At 38.4% G+C, this 21,828-nt stretch overlaps 1 protein-coding gene across 1 annotated transcript; it reads right to left on the reverse strand.

The window, feature by feature from the left end:
- Nucleotides 1-2,087: 2,087 nt before the first annotated feature.
- On the reverse strand, nt 2,088-8,707 carry eif2s3 (eukaryotic translation initiation factor 2, subunit 3 gamma). The gene is made up of 12 exons (XM_053342103.1): nt 8,635-8,707; nt 6,588-6,651; nt 6,283-6,410; nt 5,940-6,061; nt 5,324-5,418; nt 5,065-5,223; nt 4,747-4,881; nt 4,367-4,461; nt 3,983-4,127; nt 3,705-3,874; nt 3,387-3,559; nt 2,088-2,533 (listed from the first exon to the last, which is right to left on the reverse strand). The coding sequence occupies exons 1-12, from the start codon at nt 8,701-8,703 to the stop codon at nt 2,470-2,472; spliced, it is 1,419 nt and encodes a 472-aa protein (XP_053198078.1). The 5' UTR covers nt 8,704-8,707; the 3' UTR covers nt 2,088-2,469.
- Nucleotides 8,708-21,828: the final 13,121 nt, after the last annotated feature.

Genomic DNA, 21,828 nt, shown 5'->3' on the forward strand with positions numbered 1-21,828 from the left:
CTTGTTAAAATGCATTTAAATGTTTCTAAATTAACAATTAATGTGATATAATAGAGATGTGATCAATGTTTTGTGGAATTTTATTATTATTATTATTTATAATTATTAAATATTTTATTAATTTGCTGAAACTGTTTTTGAAAAGATGACTTCCTGCTACAGATATTTAGTATTTTAAACATAAATTACAGCTTTAAATTAATGTATTAATGAGAATATACTTATTATAATGATTCAAATGTTACATATGAACTAATCACAGCAGCTGGTTTCCGGTGTAATAAACTGTGTCTTATGTAACTGAGCTGCAGATAAAGATTATGTTCATTATTTATTAATCTGCTGATTCGAGTTTTAGTTAATCAATAATGATCCAATCTATAAAATGTCAGAAAATAGAAGAAAATGTAAATTATTATTATTATTTCTATAATACCCAGGAGGCTTTTTCATGTTACTAGTTTTGTCCAATAACCCAACCCTCCTTCCACCATCCTTCCTTCCTTTCCTCCCTACCTCCTTTTCTTCCTTCCTTCATTCTTTCCTTTCCTCCCTCCCTCCTCCTTTTCTTCCTTCCTTCCCTCCTTTTCTTCCTTCCTTCTTTCCTTTCCTCCCGCTCTCCTTTTCTTCCTTCCTTCCTTCCACCTTCCTTTCCTCCCTCCCTCCTTTTCTTCCTTCCTTCATTCTTTCCATTCCTCCCTCCTTCCTCCCTTCATTCTTTCCTTTCCTCCCGCCCTCCTTTTCTTCCTTCCCTCCTTCCTTCCTTTTCCTCCCTTTCTTCCTTCTTTTCTTTCCTCCCTCCCTCCTACCTTCCCTCCTTCCTACCTCCTTTTCTTCCTTCCTTTCCTCCCTAGCTCCTTTTCTTCCTTCTTTCCTCCATCCTTTTCTTCCTTCCTTTCCTCCCTACCTCCTTTTCTTCCTTCTTTCCTCCATCCTTCTCTTCCTTCCTTTCCTCGTTCCTTCCACCTTTCCTCCATCCTTCCTTCTCTTCCTTTCCTCCCTCCCTCCTTTTCTTCCTTCCTTCCTCCCTTCATCATTCTTTCCTTTCCTCCCTCCATCCTTTTCTTCCTTCCTTCCTCCCTTCATCATTCTTTCCTTTCCTCCCTCCCTCCTTTCCTTCCTTCCTTGAGGACAACAGGAGGGTTAATCATATTTAAATGTCTTCTTTATTTTGCCATGTGTTGCTTTTATATTGCTTTAATGTATTTTATGTTTTAATATAAAGTACTTTGATTTGTCTTCTTGTTGAAATGTACTGTACTAATACATCTTCTTTGCCTTATTTCATTATTTCATACTAATTAAAACATGTAGTAAACATTTTGGACTTTTTAGACTCAAATCTGACGGAACTTTTAGCTGCAACACGTTTAAACATTTAACTCCCCTGCTTTATCATCTCTGTGTGTTTTCAGATGTTTTATGTGAAAAGTAGAATAAATATAAAAGTTATAAAGAGAAGATAATCTGAAAGCACCCCTTCTGTTTTGACTGTTCCTTCCTTCCTTCCACCTTTCCTCCATTCTTTCCTTTCCTCCCTCCCTTTTTCCTTCCCCCTCCTTCCACTTCCTCCATCCCATCCTTCCTCCTACCTACCTTCCCTCTTTCCTCCATCCTTTTCTTCCTTCCTTTTCCTCCTACCTTCCCTCTTTCCTCCATCCTTCCTTCCTCCCTACCTCCTTTTCTTCCTTCCTTTTCCTCCTACCGTCCTTCCTTCCCCCTCCTTTTCTTCCTTCCTTCCTTCCTTCCTCCTACCTACCTTCCCTCTTTCCTCCATCATTCCTTCCCCCTCCTTCCACTTCCTCCCTCCCTCCTTTTCTTCCTTCCTTCCTCCTACCTACCTTCCCTCTATCCTTCCTTCCTCCCTACCTCCTTTTCTTCCTTCCTTCCCCCTCCTTTTCTTCCTTTCTTCCTCCTCCCTTCATTCTTTCCACTGATTTCTCATCTCTGTGTTTCAGGTGTGAAAAGTAGAATAAATATAAAAGTCATAAAGAGAAGATAATCTGAAAGCAGTGGAGTTATCAGACGTCTGTTAAATCTATGAAATGTTCCTTTAATGACCAAAAAACAAAAACCACTCCGAACACTTCTTTCAAATTAACTTTATTAGTCGTGTCTGAAATCTGTTGGCAGCACAGTGTTTCTGTATTTCTGTACTGAATGAACTCTGGAGGATTGTTATGACAGTCTAAAGCACTTCCTCCTCTTCCTCCTCCTCTTCCTCGTGTCTCTGCAGAGTAAAGAGGAGCAGAGGAGGAAGAGGAGGAGGAAGAGGAAGAGTCTTTAAACCATAAAATAAATGTCCTGTTCTGTTCCCTTCCTTCCTCCATACTGAAAAATAATAATAAAATTCCAAAAAAACAAAACTCAAAAAGAAAAAAGAAGAATGTGTAATTGTCATGATGTCCGGTGGCTGATGGGAGCGTTGCTATGGTAACACCCTGTCTTTCTGTATTTTTGTTGTTCTCCTCAGTCATCGTCCACTGTCGGTGTGATGGTGACGCCTCTCCTGATCTGCCCCCAACCAATCAGACTGAAACACAGAGAGAGAGAGAGAGAGAGGAGACTTAAGTTAGATTTAATGTTTAATTAACTACATTAATGAGTTTAAAGCTGTTAAATATAAAATAAATGCTGATTAATTATCTCCTGAAGTCTGAAGTGATGTCTTTAAATTAGGGCTGTCAGCGTTAACACGTTAATCGCGATCAGATTAATGCAATACATAACGCGTTAATTTTTTTAAATCTCATTTTAATGTTGCAAGCCTTTTTGTCCCTTCTACTCCCCCGTAGACGGCTCCTCTAGCTGTAGCGCTATGCTTTGAAGTGGCCTCCTGCAGTAAACCTACCGCGCTGATGGAAAGTAAGAGAGCTACTGGACTTTTGAACGGCTTGTTTAACTTTAAAACACTTCCAGACGCTTCAGTTGACAAGTCAAAAGTAAAATGCAACCTGTGTCAAACGGAGTTTAACTACCACCGGAGTACGTGGAGTTTGAGTTAGCACCTCCACGCTAAACACCCAGGTGCAGCCAAGCCAGCCTCAGCTCCACCAAAGGACCATTTTGGAGTGTGGGAGTCGCAGCAGAGCCGTGATTGATTCCCAGTTAAGACACTCTGGTAAGAAATGCTTTACATTATGGGCTTAAAACTGCCTTCAAATGGAAAATAACAGGATTTTAAACATGCAATTCAAAACGCGATTAATCGTGATTAACTATGGAAATTCTGCGATTAATCTCGATTTAAAAAATTTATCGTTTGACAGCCCTACACCAAATACATCAGATTAAATTAAATAATAAAACAGTATTCATGTTTCTGGTTGCACTTTGTGTCTCAGAGCAGATTTGACAGAGAATAATAATCAGAGTGAGACTCTCACCGCCAATGTTTCTCCACACGTCGGCTCAGAGCGATCTTCTCTCCCACCTCGGTGCAGACGGGGTTGGTGAGGACGATCTTGGCCAGATCAGCTTTGACGGCGCTGACTCGGCCGCCTGTCGACAGCGAGCCGATGTTCACCATCAGAACCTCGTTCTTCGACAGTTTCTGGACCTGAAGAGGATAAAAGAAGTCGTCATGAGTCTGTTCATCCCAAATAAAAACACTTTTCTCTCAGTTACAGCTCAGACAGATGTTCCTTTAACATCACTCCTCTTCTAGTTCAGAGGGACTACATTTCCCATGATGCTTTGCTCACCTTGGCGGCCTTCTTGTCTCCCTCTGTGCGGACTCCCAGCAGCCTCCTGAGCAGGAAGTAGGAGATCTCAAGCTCGGTGAAGATCTCTGGCAGCTCTCCGACGGCACCGAGCACCTGACCCACCATACGATCAGCTCGGCACAGCGTGGGGTCGATCTTAGTACCCACACCTACACACACAAATACACACACACACAAATACGTGAGATGCATTCTTTGTGAACTAGAACCAGTCCAGATGTTGAGCTCCAGATGTTCTCTGGTGACTCTGTACGTACCGATGAGTCCTCCTGGTGCAGCGTACTGCAGGTCGTTGTGTTCAGCAAACAGAGAGACGATCTTTGAGAAGATGGGTTTACACATCAGCTTCCCCTCGTGGTCTTTAGACACGATCCCCGGTCGCACCTCGATCTCCTGACCCACCTGCACAACAACGAGGGTTACATTACAAACAGTTCAGACTCTAGTTTGACCCATTTTTACATTATTTTTATCCTCATGTGACCCAGAATATATAAAAACAGAAATATTTCAACTTTCTAAACTGTTTCTATGCTGCTGATCCACATTTTAGTTTAGATTTAACTCAAAAAATTCTAAATCCACCATTAAAAAATATCCTTTATTCACATTTAATATAATTAAAGGAGATGAAATCAGACCTTGAGGACTCCCTTCAGGATACTTCCTCCTGCCACGCCTCCTTTCAGATCATCAACTTCACAGCCGGGTTTGTTCACGTCAAAAGATCTGATGACTGAAAGAAACACGAAGAAGACGGAGAGACGTTATCAGACAAGATCTAAATGATTCAATTCAGGTCAAAAAGACTGAAGAGTGATTTACAGACAGGAAACAGGCATATTTTAATATCAAGGTAACTCAAAGTGCTTTAGGATATAAAAGTAACACATGGCAGCATAAAAAAAGACATTTAAATATGATTAGAAGGGTTAAATTGGAAATAAAATAAAGTTTAAAAGAGGAGGATTTAAAGTTACAGTGCAGTGTGAGATATAAAACACATCGTTTCTCTTCTTACCGATGAGTCTGGGCTCGGAGGTGAAGTCTCTGATGGGAACCGGGATCTTTTTCACGATGTACTCACAAACCACCTCGATGTTGTACTTCAGCTGGGCTGAGATGGGAATGATGGGAGCGCCCTCGGCCACCGTGCCTGTGACAGGAAACACATCACATGATGAAGAAAGAGAGAGGGACAGAGATCAGGTGATGGCCGCAGAAGAGCCAAGAATTAAAAAACAGATATATATAAGAATAACTGTTCCTTCCACTTTCTCTCATTACTCTTCTTTTAACTGTAATTTAGATGAAAAGCATGACGGAGGTTTGGTCTCACCCTGCACGAAGGCGAGGATCTGCTCGTACTGCTCCTTGGCCTGACTCTCCTTCACCAGGTCGATCTTGTTCTGCAGGATCAGGATGTGCTTCAGCTTCATGATCTCGATGGCAGCCAGATGCTCCGACGTCTGAGGCTGAGGACACGACTCGTTACCAGCTGCAGGACGACAGAGAAGAAACCAATCAGCAACCAGTCAAATCAAAGCTTCACCCTCCTCCTCCTCTTCCTCTTCCTCCTCAGTGTGACAGATTCTCACCAATCAGCAGGAGGGCTGCGTCCATGACAGCTGCTCCGTTCAACATGGTGGCCATCAAGATGTCGTGACCGGGACAGTCGACGAATGACACGTGTCTGAGAGGAAGGAGAAGAAAAAAGAACATGTTTAATTCAACTTCAGCTTTAGTTACATTCCACCTTAAAAACAACATGGTGGATCCAGAGAGCTTCACACAGAGGAAGGACTCACAAAACTCACCAGGCAGTGGTAGTACAAGTAGTATTAGTAGTAGTAGTAGTAGTGGTAGTAGTAGTATAAGTATTAGTATAAGTAGTAGTAGTAGTAGTATAAGTAGTAGCAGAAGTAGTATAAGAATAAGAAGTAGTGCAGTATTGGTAGTAGTAGTAGTGGTAGTATAAGTAGTAGTAGTAGTAGTAGTAGTAGTAGTAGTAGTATAAGTAGTAGTAGTAGTAGTATTAGTAGTAGCAGAAGTATAAGTAGTAGTAGCAACAGAAGCAGTAGCAAATAGAAAACACAATAAAAAGAAAGATATCATGAGAACTTTTATGAACAAAGAGTTTACAGATTTCATGTTAAATGTTGAAGCTGAAACTCCTCAGTGAGTTTTTCCTCTCTCAGGTCTCTCTTGTCTCACCTGACCAGTTTGAAGTTTCCTCTGGTTCCTGGGATATCTGTGGGGAACTCATCAGGGGTGCTGCTGCCACATGACCTGTAGCACTCCGGCCGGGGACAGCTGGAGTCATCCAGCTTATAGATCTACAACCAAGAAGATTGACATGAAGATCGAGTTACTATCATCATCATCATCACATTCAGGCTGATGGAAGCTTTCATTTTAAATAAAGCTAATCTGGAAATAAGAGCAAAGTCTACCTCTGCTATTGTGTCTCTAAGTGAGCATTAAATAATGAAGAAAACTGCCTTCAAGCTGTCAAAGTGAATATATCATTAGCTAGAGCTGCTCCAGCATGTCTCACCTTAGCGTTAGCATATCCGAGCTTGATGGTGATGTTCCTCTCCAGCTCATTCTTAAACCTGACAGTGTGGACACCAGAGATGGCCTTCACTACTGTGGACTTCCCGTGAGCCACATGACCAATAGTTCCTGTGAGAGAGAGAGGGGGAGGGAGAGAGAGGGAGAGAGAGAGGGAGAGAGAGAGGGAGAGAGACAGAGAGAGACAGAGAGAGAGAGAGAGAGAGAGAGAGAGAGAGAGAGAGAAATCAAAACAGGTCTAATGCTAATAAACACCCAAACTGATCATTCATGGTCTGTTTTTCGTACCGATATTGATGGTGGCCTGTCTGCTGATGATCTCTGGAGACAGAGGCGTCAGGGTGGTCACATCCTGCCGGAAAAAAAAAGAAAAAAAGAAACGACACAAATCATCAGACCAGACGGTGAATAACTACCCGATACTCTGGCAGGTTTTCAGTGAGAGCAGCACAGAGCTCCCATTAATCCTCGAGGTGAATGGAAACAAAAGAGAGGCAGCACAGACACACACTCATCCTCTGGACTCTCTCCAGCCAGAGTGTGTGTGTTAGTGTGTCACCTCAATATTTGGGTAACTGATAGTAATAATAATAATAAAGGACATCTATATCTATCACTATCACCCAGTACTACCACGCTGGAGATTCACACATCATCAAAACAGATAAGAGTAATAAATTAATAACAAAGAGGAATTAAAGTGTTACAGAAGCCACAAATTCAATGAGGTAAAAGAAACAAATACTGAAGAGTAAATTATAAACAGTAACTAAACAGAGAAGATTCATTATACAAAATACATGAGATGTCATTTTAACCCTACTATCTGCTGGTTGAACGTAGATTTCTACTGATGTATAATCTACTGTATAGTCTATAAAAAAACATTTATCTCTGCTGTCATTTACTTCACTCCACTCATTGACTTTTTTTTTTTTATAGATTTTACTCTTCACATCCTTTACTTCAGTAAAAGTACCAATAAAGAAATATATAAATACTTCATAAAACCTAAAAGTCCAGCATTAAAAATCCTACTGCAGTATTATGAGTGATGTAGTATGCAGTATTACAGTAAAAGTACTGCAGTATTATAGTGATGTAGTATGCAGTATTACAGTAAAAGTACTGCAGTATTATGACTGATGTAGTATGCAGTATTATAGTAAAAGTACTGCAGTATTATGAGTGATGTAGTATGCAGTATTACAGTAAAAGTACTGCAGTATTATGAGTGATGTAGTATGCAGTATTACAATAAAAGTACTGCAGTATTATGAGTGATGTAGTATGCAGTATTACAGTAAAAGTACTGCAGTATTATGAGTGATGTAGTATGCAGTATTACAGTAAAAGTACTGCAGTATTATGAGTGATGTAGTATGCAGTATTACAGTAAAAGTACTGCAGTATTATAGTGATGTAGTATGCAGTATTACAGTAAAAGTAATGATATATTATTATATATGACATCATATGGACTGTATTACTTATAATATTTACAGTTTGTGGACTACAAAAGCAGGACTACAGTGAAAGTATATAAGTATTATGAGTTTAAGATGATTAATGGGAAAGAAGAAAAAAGTTCTGATACACAAATGTGTTTTCAGTTTTTGGACTTTTTCTCTAATCTTTGATTTTTGCTGAAATATTGGATCATTTGAACATTTATTGAAATGAAAGCATGTGAGAAGTTTAGAGAGAAAAATCACTATTTGGTGGAGCTGTTAACAACTCATAGACATCTGAAATCTGCTTTTTGGTTTCATCTTTAACAATATGTTGTATTTTAATAGCTTGTTATATTTTCCATTATGTTAAATCTTCATGTGTAAAGTAACTAAAGCTGTCAAATAAATGTAGTGGAGTAGATAGTACAATATTTCCTTCTGAAATGTAGAAAGTAGCATCACATGGAAACACTACAGTAAAGTACAAGTACCTTTGCATTGTACTTAAATACAGTAATTGAGTAAATGTACTTAGTTACTTTATCAATGAATGCTGCTACCATTCAGAGTTAACATATTGTGAACGTTAGGGCACAGACAATTATCTCAACCGGGACTGTAAATATAAATTAGACACTTAAACGTGTTTAGAAGTAGATATATTAACTATAAATGTAGATAAATGTAGTGTAATCCCGGTTGGAAGTGAGGCGGGTGTCCGGCTCCTCCAGGCCCGCAGTCATGTGCCGGGTGGCGGCGTAGCACCGGCGACCGTTACCGTCAATAAACACTCTCATTTCACCGATTTCAACGACATAACCGAGTGACAACCACCGACATTACATTAGAAAGCTAAAATAATGAGTAAAACGGACACTCACCAGAGAATTAAGGTCTTGTTTGGACAGATGAGGCTGACCAAGCGTTGTGCCAGACTCGTCGCCCGCCATCTTGACTGAAAAGAGAATGAAGGAGGCGGCCGCGGCTAATGCCAGAAAAACATCGATAAAAAAACAGCCGTTAGTCGTCTCCTACACTAAATTATTAGATTAAAACTTATTTATTTTTTAATGTGATGCTAGGAAATAATATATGTTAAGAAAATGATGTTTGTTAGATGTTTAATTTCGTTGATAAATGATAAAAGACGTCATCCAAGGCTTCCCATTATGAGGCAGCGGGGTCCTTTCTCAACGGCTGATGCAATTTATTTTTAACAGTAAAACTAAAGATTATGTGATGACAACGAGCTTTTAATGTTTATATGTTGTTAATAAATGTTTATCGATGAAGAGGAAATGTTTTCACTGATGATTTTTTTTACTACAACAAGTAAAGAAAAAAATGCTTATCCATGTGTCTGGTCCTGCGTCGTTTAGTGACGTCACATAGGGCGTTTTTGTAGTCCTATATTATCAGTTTGTAGTCCTTTTTTCCCCATTCAATTTCCATTTCATCAAACTGAAGATATTATTGGTAATACAGTCTATATGATGTCATATATAATAATATATTAGTCACACTGTAATACTTTAACTACATCACTCATAATACTGCAGTACTTTTACTGTAATACTTTAACTACATCACTCATAATACTGCAGTACTTTTACTGTAATACTTTAACTACATCACTCATAATACTGCAGTACTTTTACTGTAATACTTTAACTACATCACTCATAATACTGCAGTACTTTTACTGTAATACTGCATACTACATCACTATAATACTGCAGTACTTTTACTGTAATACTGCATACTACATCACTATAATACTGCAGTACTTTTACTGTAATACTGCATACTACATCACTCATAATACTGCAGTACTTTTACTGTAATACTGCATACTACATCACTATAATACTGCAGTACTTTTACTGTAATACTGCATACTACATCACTCATAATACTGCAGTGCTTTTACTGTAATACTGCATACTACATCACTATAATACTGCAGTACTTTTACTGTAATACTGCATACTACATCAGTCATAATACTGCAGTACTTTTACTGTAATGCTGCATACTACATCACTATAATACTGCATACTACATCACTGAATACTGCAGTACTTTTACTATAATACTGCATACTACATCACTATAATACTGCAGTACTTTTACTGTAATACTGCATACTACATCACTATAATACTGCAGTGCTTTTACTGTAATACAGGAACCTTCCCCGAAAGCAGGAACCTTCCCCGAAAGACAAACTCCCTGAACTTTTACAAGTCCCTACCTGCCTCAGGTAGATACTCGTTTAACCCAAACAAATTCATGGGTTGGGCTTGTGGTTGACTCGGTGCTGATTGGGTAAGCGGGATGTAGCGTCACAGACACTGTCTCGTTTATCAGGAACTGCCATCAGATCAATCTGTCTGTGGACTTTTATAAGAGAAACATTCACATCATCTTTTATCATTTACAAGGAAACAGCAACCTGCAAACACACAGGTATGATTAGCAGACTTATGCTTTCATACTGTAACACAGACTGATGAAGGAGAATCAGAGTTATTCAGTAATAATAGGTGAAGGTCTAATTGAAGCAGAAGACTGAATAATAATTTATTTTTCAGTCTTTGCCACAAACTGAGAGCTGCTGAACTGACGGACGGAAGACAAGACGGGAATACATATGAGTGAGTCCAGCTCTGTTTTTGAAAATATTAACATCTGACACGATCAGACAGTAATTTAAACAAAAGTATAAGTTAAGAGTGCAAAATACATGTTTTTGGAAATGTTATAGTTCAGACTTACTTATTTGTTTGATTCATTGAGTTTAGAGGACACTCTTCCCTCTTTGTCTGAATGAAAATCATATGTAGTCTTATTAAACTGGAGGTGATTAACTGAGTACTTTATTTTACTTAAGGACAATTTTTAGCTTCCAGTTTCTCCTACTTTTACTCCCATATGTTCCTCTGGTGAGTATTATACTCTGTACAGCACTAAATGTGTCTGGAAGAGGAAGTCATTACTACTGACTACTGACTTTATTGTATTATCATTTTTAAAAAATAGAATTTTTATTTTTTATTTTTTATTGTTGTTGTTAAAAAAAAAAAAGATTTATATCAAATAAATCACTTACACTTGTATGTATGAGCTATGATATAATATATACTTGAAATACTTTCAATACTAAAGTGTCTTTTGCTGACATTTTTGTACTTCAATAAGATTTTGTGTGAAAGAGTATCACCTGCACTGGAGTATTTTACACTGTTACTTTCACTTTGGTAAAAACACAATTATCAATCAATCTTTATTTGTATAGCGCTAAATCACATCAAAGTCATCTCAAGGCACTTTACACATAGAGCAGGTTCTAAACCAAACTCTTCAGGTTTTAACTTTAAAGAGACCCAACATTCCCACATGAGCAACAGTGGAGAGAAAAAACTCCCTTTTAACAGGAAGAACCCTCAGAACCAGACTCAGAGTGGGAGAACATCTACCTCGACCTGTTGGGGTTGAGAGAACTACTTCCTCCTCACTTGTTGAAAGACTTAATTGATCATCATTGATCAGTTATTTATAGTAGAGTTCACTGCGTGGAGACTGTTAGTGTTTGCTTCTGCAGTGTGTGTTGTTAATTTTAGCTCTGAATTCATAAAGTCACTAAAAACCTGGTGTAAGTCTGGTGGAAAAAACCTTTCTCAGGGTGAAACTCTTCCAGGACTGTGTTGGTGTAGTTTGACCAGAGTTGATTGACAACATGAACCAGACTACTGTCATCACATGTTGATTCAAATACTGTTCAGTCTCATTGGTGCATGGTCCCATATTCATAGTGTACATTTTTGTTTTTGTTGTTTTTATTTGGTTTTTAAACATTTGAAAATACAGTAAAAGTACAATATCACCTGAAATGATGAAGGTCCATGACCACTGATGAAACTTGATCTGAAAGAAAGCTCCTGAGTAAACTTGTGGTGAGACGTTTTCACTGATGGCTGTAAAGTTAAATAACTAGGCTTTTTGTCAAATCAGTCTGTCTGCCTGTAGAAACACAGAATGAGTTTCTACTGGCAGACAGACTAAAACACAACTGTTCTCTTATCAATGTTCTCTGATTTTAGCAGAGAGCCAAGATGGAAAAGAAGGACCTCCTTCATATTCTGCAAGATTTAAATTATGAAGAATTTAAGGACTTCAAGTGGTACCTGAAGGATGAAAAGGTGGGCGACACCTCCCCCATCCAAGAGAGCCGGCTGTCGAAGGCAGAGAGGCGGGACGTGGTGGATCTGATGGTGCAGAATTATGAATTGGCTGGAGCTGTGGAAGTCACCAAGAGTGTTTTAAAGAAGATGAGACGAAATGATCTGGTGAAAAAGTTGTCAACCATCATGTCAGGAGCAGAAGGTCAGTCACAGGAAAAGACAAACATGACATCACATCCAGACAGCTGATCTGTGAGGAGAAACAGTCTTTGTCTTTATATATCTCATCATTTTAGAAAAAGTCTAGACAGAGAGAATTTGGATAGTTATACATGTTTTGTTCTTCAGGCTCTGACTACATTTAAGTTCCAGCTTTAATTTGAGCAGGTTTACAGAAACATAGAATACATAGAATGGGAGATCATGTTTAAAAAGCAGGGGTTCAGATTCTATGGGACAGACACACATGAAGCCAGACTAAATGATCGTACAATGCAGACCAACCATGAATGAACTCTGGCATGGTGATAGGGAAAGGGGAGGAGCTTAATGAAAGGACAGATTATTACACAGTGATTCATCCTTGTATTTAAAGTCAAACTAAAACTGAAACTAACACAAGGTATCCTCTAGATGTCTAAATAAGTTGATTGCCACCACTTAAAATTTTATTGTTTGTTGAATTCAGACACATTCATGTTGTGAGTCAAGTCAGTTTTATTTATATAATGCCAAATCAAGAAAGAAAGAAAGAACTATAATATTATAGCAGTCTAGGCCTATAGCAGCATAAGTTGTGGCTGGTCAAAGGCAAGCCCTTTATTATCTTATATTTTATTTGGTAATTTTACCTCTGGTGTTTCCTCATTGCAGATTCATGAGAGTTTCATCAGTTCCCCCTTTCATTGAGTCATTATTTATAACTATTATAAATATTATAATATATATAAATATATAAATATATAAATATATAAATATATATTACTGTTTGTGTGCTGATCGGGGTGGTGTGCAGGGCAGTGGTAGATTTAGATATGGGAGACATGTGCGGCCGTCCAGGGCGATATGTTGCTGCTCGGGGTGACATGGGTTGCAGCATGCACCTGAAAAAAACAAAAAAACCCAAATTGTTTCATTCATTGGTTGTGATTCTACTCCGTGAACAGTAAAATACAACTTTCCAACATACAATGAACTATGACTGAAGTGTAGTGTTGTCACCTTGAATAATCATTGGGACCTTTGAGATTGAGATTCTTTATTGACAAATATAAATAAATAAGTAATGAAGATAGTTATACAACTATGATGTCATTACATTTATTAAATTTTGTGCCTTTACCGGCTGTTTTCTATTTTCATTTTGTTTACATTCTGGGTCATTTTCAGAAAAGTCATAAAATGTCAGACTTGAAGAACAAAACAGAACAGCAGAAGTGTTCCTCTGACTTTTCCTCTTCACTCTCGCTCTGTGAGTCATTTTAGCTAATAGATAAAACACTGACAGCCAGTCAACTTTAACACTCAACAACTCATTTTAACATCATCTGTAATCACTTCCGTAACCTTTCAACTAAATGTAGATTATTCACAATTCAGATAATTAATTACTTTGCAGTTTGAGCTTTAACGAAGGCTTTTGACTTTGGATTTTGTTGTGTTTTACAGACCAGGAAAAAGTTCTGCAGAGGACGTTTTACCCTAACTCCCTTCAGCAGCATCTGACTATGAGTCAAAGCAATTCACCTCAGACCCCTAAACCCATTGATCAGTCATCTACTGGACACTCACAGGTGAGCTAACAGGATACTATTGACCTAAGGTAACCTGTGCTGAAGCTACCATGATTATGGTAAACACAGACCGCATAGACAGATGTTGTCAAACCAGTTTTGAAGAATTTACCAGCAGTGTATTTTTCAAAGTGTTCTATCACATAATTGTTTAGGCAGTGAAGGAGATATGTGTGATGGAGAAGAGATCACTGACCCGTAAAGAACTGCAAGTTGTGGAGAAGCAGTTCAAACTGGTAGAAGACGAGTTTAGGCGAGCACATCACCCAAAAGTTAAAATCCTCCGAGGTGTAAATTCAGTCATCTTGGAGGGTCCTGATGAAGAGGTGCAGTTAGCAGATACAAAACTGGAAGAACTGATCAAACAGTTAAAGGAAAAGAGAGTTAAGCTCTCTGCAGCTTTAATAACCTTCATGACATCCAGTGGTGTCATCTCCAAGTACCAGACCCGCTTCCAGCAGAGCCTCAGAAGTCCTGTATCCTTAGAGGTTGGGTCAGACCTGGTACTGTCCAGTTTGTCCTCTGCTGCCCTGGATGAGGCTGAGACAGCAGTGCTCAGAGACCTGAGTGAGGTCACTGTGCAGCTGCAGGGCTCCACAGCTTCATCTCCACATCTGGACAAAGTGAAGGAAATCCTGATCAAAGCCAAAAATTAAGCAAACCTTCAAGAGCTCAGAGTGGAAGTCAGCTTTGTTCCAGATCCCAGAGCTGCAGTGATAAAAGTACAACTGGTGGGCTACACTGAGCATGTGAACAAGCTGAAAGACCTTCTGCTAGAATAACAGATGAGCCAGGATCTGAACTTACCCACACTTAACCCTGATATGATGGATGATTCTGATAAAATCTTGGGTCTGATTGAGATGAAGCAGACTGCTCTGGATTGCAACACAATTCAATCTCTATGAGAGAGAGCACCAAACCTGACATGTGTTTTTATTTCTGGTTGCTTCCTTCCTTGATGATTGTCACTGACCTGTTTCTGAAGCGTTTTCTACTGTTTACCGTCAAACCACTTCTGTCACATATTTACACAAATACATTTTTACTCAAATAGAATCCAGTTGCTTGTACCATTAATATTTTTCACATCTGTGCTGTAATGTGCGTTTAATTTATTTTAAAATATTTTCATTACATTCCCAGTTTTGACAGGTTAAAACTGTATTTTCTTATTTTTTCTTGGTAGATCGAGCACTGGCAGAATCTTCATCCTCAACAAGCAGATGAAGTGCAGAAGAACATTTCTGATAAGAACATACAGATGGGGGGAGCAGGTGAAAAGCTTCTGTTTCCTATTATTATAAGTCAGAGAGTCAACTTTGTTCTACACACCTACTCAGCCAATAAATCCCAACTATTCTCAGCCAAATATGATTGTTCCCATACTGAGGGAAGGGTAGGGGTTGCACACCTTGCTAATTTACTTAAATAATTCTTCATTTTGATACTGACCTGACAACCCAAACCAATCAGCAGATGAATCAGGCAGGCCCAGTGCTCCCACAAGACGTGTGGCAGCAGATAGAAAGACAACTAGAAAACTCAAAGAAGAGTTCATAGTTGTGCTGCTGTTAGAATATAAACCTACCCATTTAACTTCTACACCATGGAAGATTTATTCAGCAAACTGTTTTTTTGTTTTCTAGATGTGTCTGAACACAACAATTTTATCTTAATCTTTCTCATTGTATGTGTGTGATATGATTTCTATTATGTTTCTTTTTTTTCTCACAGAAATGAAGATTTCAATTGTTGTTCTGGGGACTGAAGATCATTTGAAGAAAAGTCTAATATCTGTCATCCTGGGGAGAGATGGATATGAACAGAGACGTAGTGATGTGATAAATGAGACATATGAGGTCACATCTACCCCAAAATTGTATGAAGCAAGTGAAGACATAAGAATGGTAGAGGATGAGTTTTCAACACAAGAGTCGTGGCAGCAGATAGAACATCTGCACGAGATAACTGGAAAACCCACAAAGGAGTTCACAGTTGTGCTGCCATTAGGATGTGAACCTGAAGAATCTTACCCATTCATGTTCTACACCTGGGATGATTTATTCAACAAACTGAAAAAAATAACTGAAGATAGCAATCTCATGATAACCAACAAAAGGTAAAAAAGAAAAAAAAAGAAAGATTTTAAGAATTGATGTATATTCAGGATTAGACCAAACTCAAATGATTATTGTTGACAATTAACAAATATGATATATTATTGCACAAAAGATGAATGGAGTCTACAAAAGGCTTCCTGCTCAGTTAATATGATTATGCTTCTGATTTAAAGGTCTGCTGAACGACCACACACTCAAAAGAGGTTGACAGGTAAGCCATCATCTTTCATATTATCAGCATCAGTATGTTTAATGAAGGTTCATTAATTCAACCAAAAAAAACTTTCATAGCAACTCACATAAACTCTTATTTGACCTTTTTATTCAGATGGCAGATACAGCCAAGATCACTTCACTGGACACAAGAAGAGTTTAAAAGGTGAGATTGTTGTTTTCAAGATGTGTCTGAATTATTAATACAAATTTATCTTAATATTTTTAATTTTATGTGTGTGATATAAATTCTATTGTTTCTTTTTTCTCACAGAAAGGAAGATTTCAATTGTTGTTCTGGGGACTGAAGATCATTTGAAGAAAAATCTAATATCTGTCATTCTGTGGAGAGATGTATTTGCACACAGACGCACTGATGTGAAAATTGGGAAGTATGCTAATGATACATATGAGGTCACAATTACCCCAAACTTGTACACAGGAAGTGAAGACATAAGAAAGTTATTCTCTCCAGAACGACACCTCGACATGCGTTTGTTGGTGGTAGAGGATGGGTTTAAAACACAAGAGGTGTTTCAGCAGATACAACACCTTCACAAGATAACTGGAAAACCCACAAAGGATTTCATAGTTGTGCTGCCATTAAGATATAAACCTGAGGAATCTTACCCATTCATGTTCTACACCCTGGATGATTTATTCAACAAACTGAGAGAACTGGCTAAAGACAGAACTAAGAAAATGTAAGAAAATTGAAAAATTAAAGATTTTAAAGAGTTGATGATTTAGAATTAGTCCAGACTCAAATTATTATTCTTGTTGTTACTGTTGTTGTTGACAATTAACAAATATAAACCTAGCACAAAAAGTAAGGACATTTGTGTTTGAGTATTTCCTTCTTGTAACAATGCTTCTTGGTAATAAATCTTATAACGTTAGAAAGTCGGTTTATTTCCTTTTAAATGGAGCAACATTTGTAAGTAACATGCATTTATGAGATGAGCAGCAGAGATGAGTATGAGGGTTGCACCCATGAAAAATTTGCCAAATCTTGGTGGACTGGATGACATAAGTCTGAAGAAACAAGAATACTGGCAACAACTCATTAATTTAACAATCAGGAGCCTCAGTAGTGTGTGAAGGAACCAAACACAGCCACAACAGCCAAGCAGCTCATCCTCCTCATGCTGCTCACACATTGCCGTGCAATGGCATCACATTCTTCAACCAGCAAGTTGTCAACGTGGTTGTTATGTGTTGGTCGATCTGGCACGAACAGCACGTCCAAGCTGATCCCACAAGTGTTCAATGGGGTGGAGGTCAGGACTGGATCTCCAGTGATTGCAGAATCTCATCTCTTGAGATTATATCCGATAATGACAAGCCTAGTTTTTCCAGTGAGGGAAATGCCGCCCAACACCATCACACTGCCTCCACCAATGAAGGTAGAGAAGATTTGGCAAATCTTTTATTGGCGCAACTCACGTACTCATCTCTGCTGCTCATCCCACAAACGTGGCTCCATTTAAAAAGGGAAATAAACAGGCTTTCCAATGGTATAAGATTTATTGCCAAGAAGCATTGTTACAACAAAGAAATACCCTACAAAAAGCTTCCTGCTCAGTTAACATGATTCTGCCTCTTTTTAAAGGTCTGCTGATCAATCACACACTCAAATGGAAACAGGTAAGCCACAGCCTCAATTTGCAACATGTATGTGAAGTGATGGTAAATTAATTTAACCAGACAAAAGCTTTTGTAGCAACTCACATAAACTCTTATTTGGCTTTTTTATTCAGTTGGCAGATCTCTCACAGGATCCTCCACTGCCAACAAGACGAGTTTAAAAGGTGAGACCAGTGTTTTTAAGATGTGTTTGAACAGTTGTGAATTATTATTACAAACTTCTTTGTCAAATCTTTTTGTTTTACACCAATACAGAAAATCACTCTGACATCAAAGTGAATCTTGTTCTGCTGGGAATGTCCAGGTCTGGAAAGAGCGCGAGTGGAAACGCAATCCTTGGATGGACACAGTTTGTTTCAAAACGCAGTTCAGTGCCGCTCACCAGAGAGTGTCAGCCAGAAGAAACTGAGATAAACGGTACACGTGTACGTGTCATTGATACTCCAGACATCTTTAATGATAAAATTCATCCATCAGTTAGGAACCAACATGTGACACGGTGCAGACAGCTCTGTCAGTCAGATCCTTGTGTTTACTTACTTGTGATGCAAGTTGGCAGATTCACAGATGTTGCGAAAAACATAGTGAAAAAGGTTGAAGAAGATTTTGGTCCTGAAGCTAAAGAACAAACAATCCTCCTGTTTACCTATGGAAAAGAACTGCTGCGTGCAGGAATAAACTTTGAGGATATTTTGCAGAAATGGAAGCCTGATCTCAGGAACATAATTGAACAGTGTGGTGGAAGGTGTGTTGTTTTTGAGAACAAAACCTCATGTCAACGTTCACAAGTAGCAGCGCTAATGCAGAAAGTGAACATGATGTTAAATAAATAGCAGAAGCAATAACTGTTCATGTATCAGACCAGATCCACAAAGTGATGGATGTGATTTCTTGTATATACTGTAGATAAAAACAGTTCAGACTGTAAAATGATTCAACAGCTTGAATTAACTGATTGTTTACTTTGAAATTATTTATCAGTTATAAATCATGTCAAGTCATTTCTGGTTTTCCTCTCAATTCTTAATAATCAGTATTTAATCAGGTTTATTTTAATGTTTGTTTGAATTTGATACATAAAGTTTGTAAAATAACTAAAGATTGCTGTACTGATGAAATTATTCCCTTTCTTTGTTAACCTTTGTAAACTATAATAAAACCAAGTTGTGTGATAAACTCTCCTCTTGTGGACATTTGGGGCATTGCTTGTGCTACCGTAAAGCTGACGGTTTATAGCAGCAGTGCTATTATTGTCATTATTTCTTTGTTTATTCAAACCATTTCAATTAATTATATATATTCTGTTGTTTAAGAAGTAAAGTATGACAAATATTTAGTGTGACTTTGTGCAGGCACAGCTAGGGCCATAATAACTCCATTCTTTGACTGGCTAAGTCGACACATACAACTGTAAATAAACTTTCTAAGAGCATCATGAAAAGTGGGAACATTTCTGCTTACAAACATATGGCTTGTACTTGTCCATCTTGGATGTCGAAGTAAAATCCTAAATGCATCATTATATGCCACCTGGAGCTTTTTCATTGTTGCCACACTGTACCTGCAACACAGGTGTGCAGTACACAATGAAGTACAATATGACCTAAACAAAGCTATCTTCACATCATCAGTACACTTATCGAGTTTTCGTACAAGCATGTTGTCTCTTGTACATAGAGTTTGCAGCACTGACGCTGGGTGTCACCATCACATAAATCATGTCTGATTATGTGGCCAAGATATCTGAATTTGTTCACAACTCCAAGAACTTGGTCTGCTAGAACAAAAGAAGGAAAGTTTGACTTGTTAACCTCGTTGGTTTTCACATTTAATAAAACACTCTTTTTAGAGTTGAACATGATATCATACTGTACACGGTAGCAGGAACAGAGTCTAAGCAATTGCTGCATACCAACACTAGAGGGAGACAATGACCAGCTCGTCAGCACCATAGACATAATGGTCAGCACTTACCAGTTATGTCAAAACTCAGAGGAAGTTAACCCTGCGATGAGGGAAACTCTTGTTATCGCTTCCGGAAAGACAAGTAACTGAAGCTCTGAGTTTGTCACCACGGTAACGGACTCTGTGACCATAACCTGCTCGCTGGCAAGATTTGAAACTCTGAGCTCGTACGTGTCTCCTCCTACCTGACGCAAACTGCCAGAAATGGATGGTCCGTTACTTTGCAATCTGATAGATATCGAGGCAGAATTAATTCGCAATGCCTTATGTCTGGAGATGTATTCAGGGCTTAATTAGATGTGCTTTCATTCCGAGATGAATATCTGTTAGAACCATAGACTGTATAAAAGAACGGTAGCTGTTCATTACACTCAGTCATTTCTTAACATTCTCCAGCCATATCTGCCTTTTTGTTAATCTTATTTTTAGGAAGTCTTTTTATTTAATATTCATGTAGCCTACACATCGTCACACTTTAGTCTTCAATTTATAAATCTCAGGATCAAAGTTGACTCTGATCAGATGATGTTCGGCTGTATGTCTACTACAACAGTGTGGTGAATGTTCTCCCTAAAGGAACAATAACAAGACAAGGAGAGGGCCATCCAAAGACGAAACATGCTAGATGAGATGTGTGATGTTAGCTGCCAGGCCTCAGTCAAGGCCAAATGGTATCACTTTACATTAAAGAGTCAATAATGACGCTTTTCCACTACACAGTTCCAGCACGACTCGACCCGGCTCGGTTCCAGGAACGACCTTTTCTATTACAAAAGGTACCTACTCAACGTGGGCGGGGTCGTCATAGCAACGGCTCTGTGAAACTGCAGTGACTTCATTTTATACGCAACACAAACACATAAACAATGGAGGACATGGAGGCAGTAGTGTACTTACTGCGGTATGTGACTTCCTGTTACACACCAAGCAAGAAAATTGAGCCGTGGTCAAAGTCCTTCTTATTATAATGTCTCTGCCGTGGTATGGCTGTAACTTCCGGGGGTTTGATTCTTGTGTGGGACGGCTCATGACTCTTCCAGTGAAGACTCTCTGACCAATCAGCGGCCGGCCGAGCTTGGAACCTCAGCAGAGCAGGTACTAAACATAGGCTGTGTCCCAATCTGGTCCCAATTGCGAGGCTGCATCCTCGAGGTACGCGGCCTTTGCGGCCTTCGAAGGATGCAGCCTTCTGAGGAACCTCCGAAGGATGCATCAACTGTTGTTAAATGAGACGGTCTAGCCTTCGAGGCATTTCCTGGTTGCGTCACCAGCTGTTCCCGCCCATAAGACGAGAAAGACGCCACGACCGAAAAGACGGTGAGAAAGCTGACAAAATTATAAGAGAGAAGAAAGGAGAAGAATAAAGGAAAGGAGAAGAAAGAAGGAAAACACACAAGAAAGAAAGAAAGAAAGAAAGAAGAAGAAAGAAGGAAAACACACAAGAGAAAGAATAATAAAATAATAATAATCTGTAAATAGTTATTCCTGATGTAATTTTTGTAAATAGTTAAATGTTTCATCACTTGATAATAAAAGAAAATATTTAATCCCTTGTTCTTCCTGAACAGTAGCACTTTATGCCGTTTGTTAACCCTGTTATAAATTGTACTTAAGTTGTAAATACTAAATGGAATAGACAACGTGTAACAATTGACAATATTTTTTATTTTATAACATTAACATAAAATCACCACTTCTTTTTCGCCTGGTGGGGCTGGACCTTCCCCTCCATGCCCATCTTTTCCAGTATTGTTCTAAACACAGAGGGAAGCAAGAGAAAAGGTGAAAAGGTAAACACAGGGATGCTATGTTAACAGACAAAAGGGTTCTAATATAGCAAAAAATTATCATAATAATGAAGTATAACATATAATAGTGACAATCCCAAACGTAGCTCTTTATTAAAATCTAAATTTGTTCATCTTAGTCTATATATATATATATATATATATATATAAATATAAAAAAATAAGTCAAGTAATAAAATATAAGTAATTAGTAAAAGTATAAAAGTATAAGTAGTAATAAGTACAAATAATTAAATAAAACAAACCAATACTTACACTTGAATGAAAAGTCTTCACCTGTTGGTGTCGCCATTGTTGTGTTTTCGCGGCACTGAATAGCGCCGCGCAAAGGATCTTGGGATC

The sequence above is a fragment of the Scomber japonicus genome, chromosome 21 (assembly GCF_027409825.1).
Source record: "Scomber japonicus isolate fScoJap1 chromosome 21, fScoJap1.pri, whole genome shotgun sequence".
Taxonomy (NCBI): domain Eukaryota; kingdom Metazoa; phylum Chordata; class Actinopteri; order Scombriformes; family Scombridae; genus Scomber; species Scomber japonicus.

Bases quoted from the DNA above. Each gene is read 5' to 3' on its own strand.
- eif2s3 (XM_053342103.1), bottom strand. From the start codon at position 8,703: ATGGCGGGCGACGAGTCTGGCACAACGCTTGGTCAGCCTCATCTGTCC. The intron at 5,224-5,323 runs GTGAGAATCTGT...GTCGTCCTGCAG, and splicing joins CGCAGCCCTCCTGCTGATTG to CTGGTAACGAGTCGTGTCCT. The intron at 4,462-4,746 runs GTAAGAAGAGAA...TGTTTCTTTCAG, and splicing joins CTCCGAGCCCAGACTCATCG to TCATCAGATCTTTTGACGTG.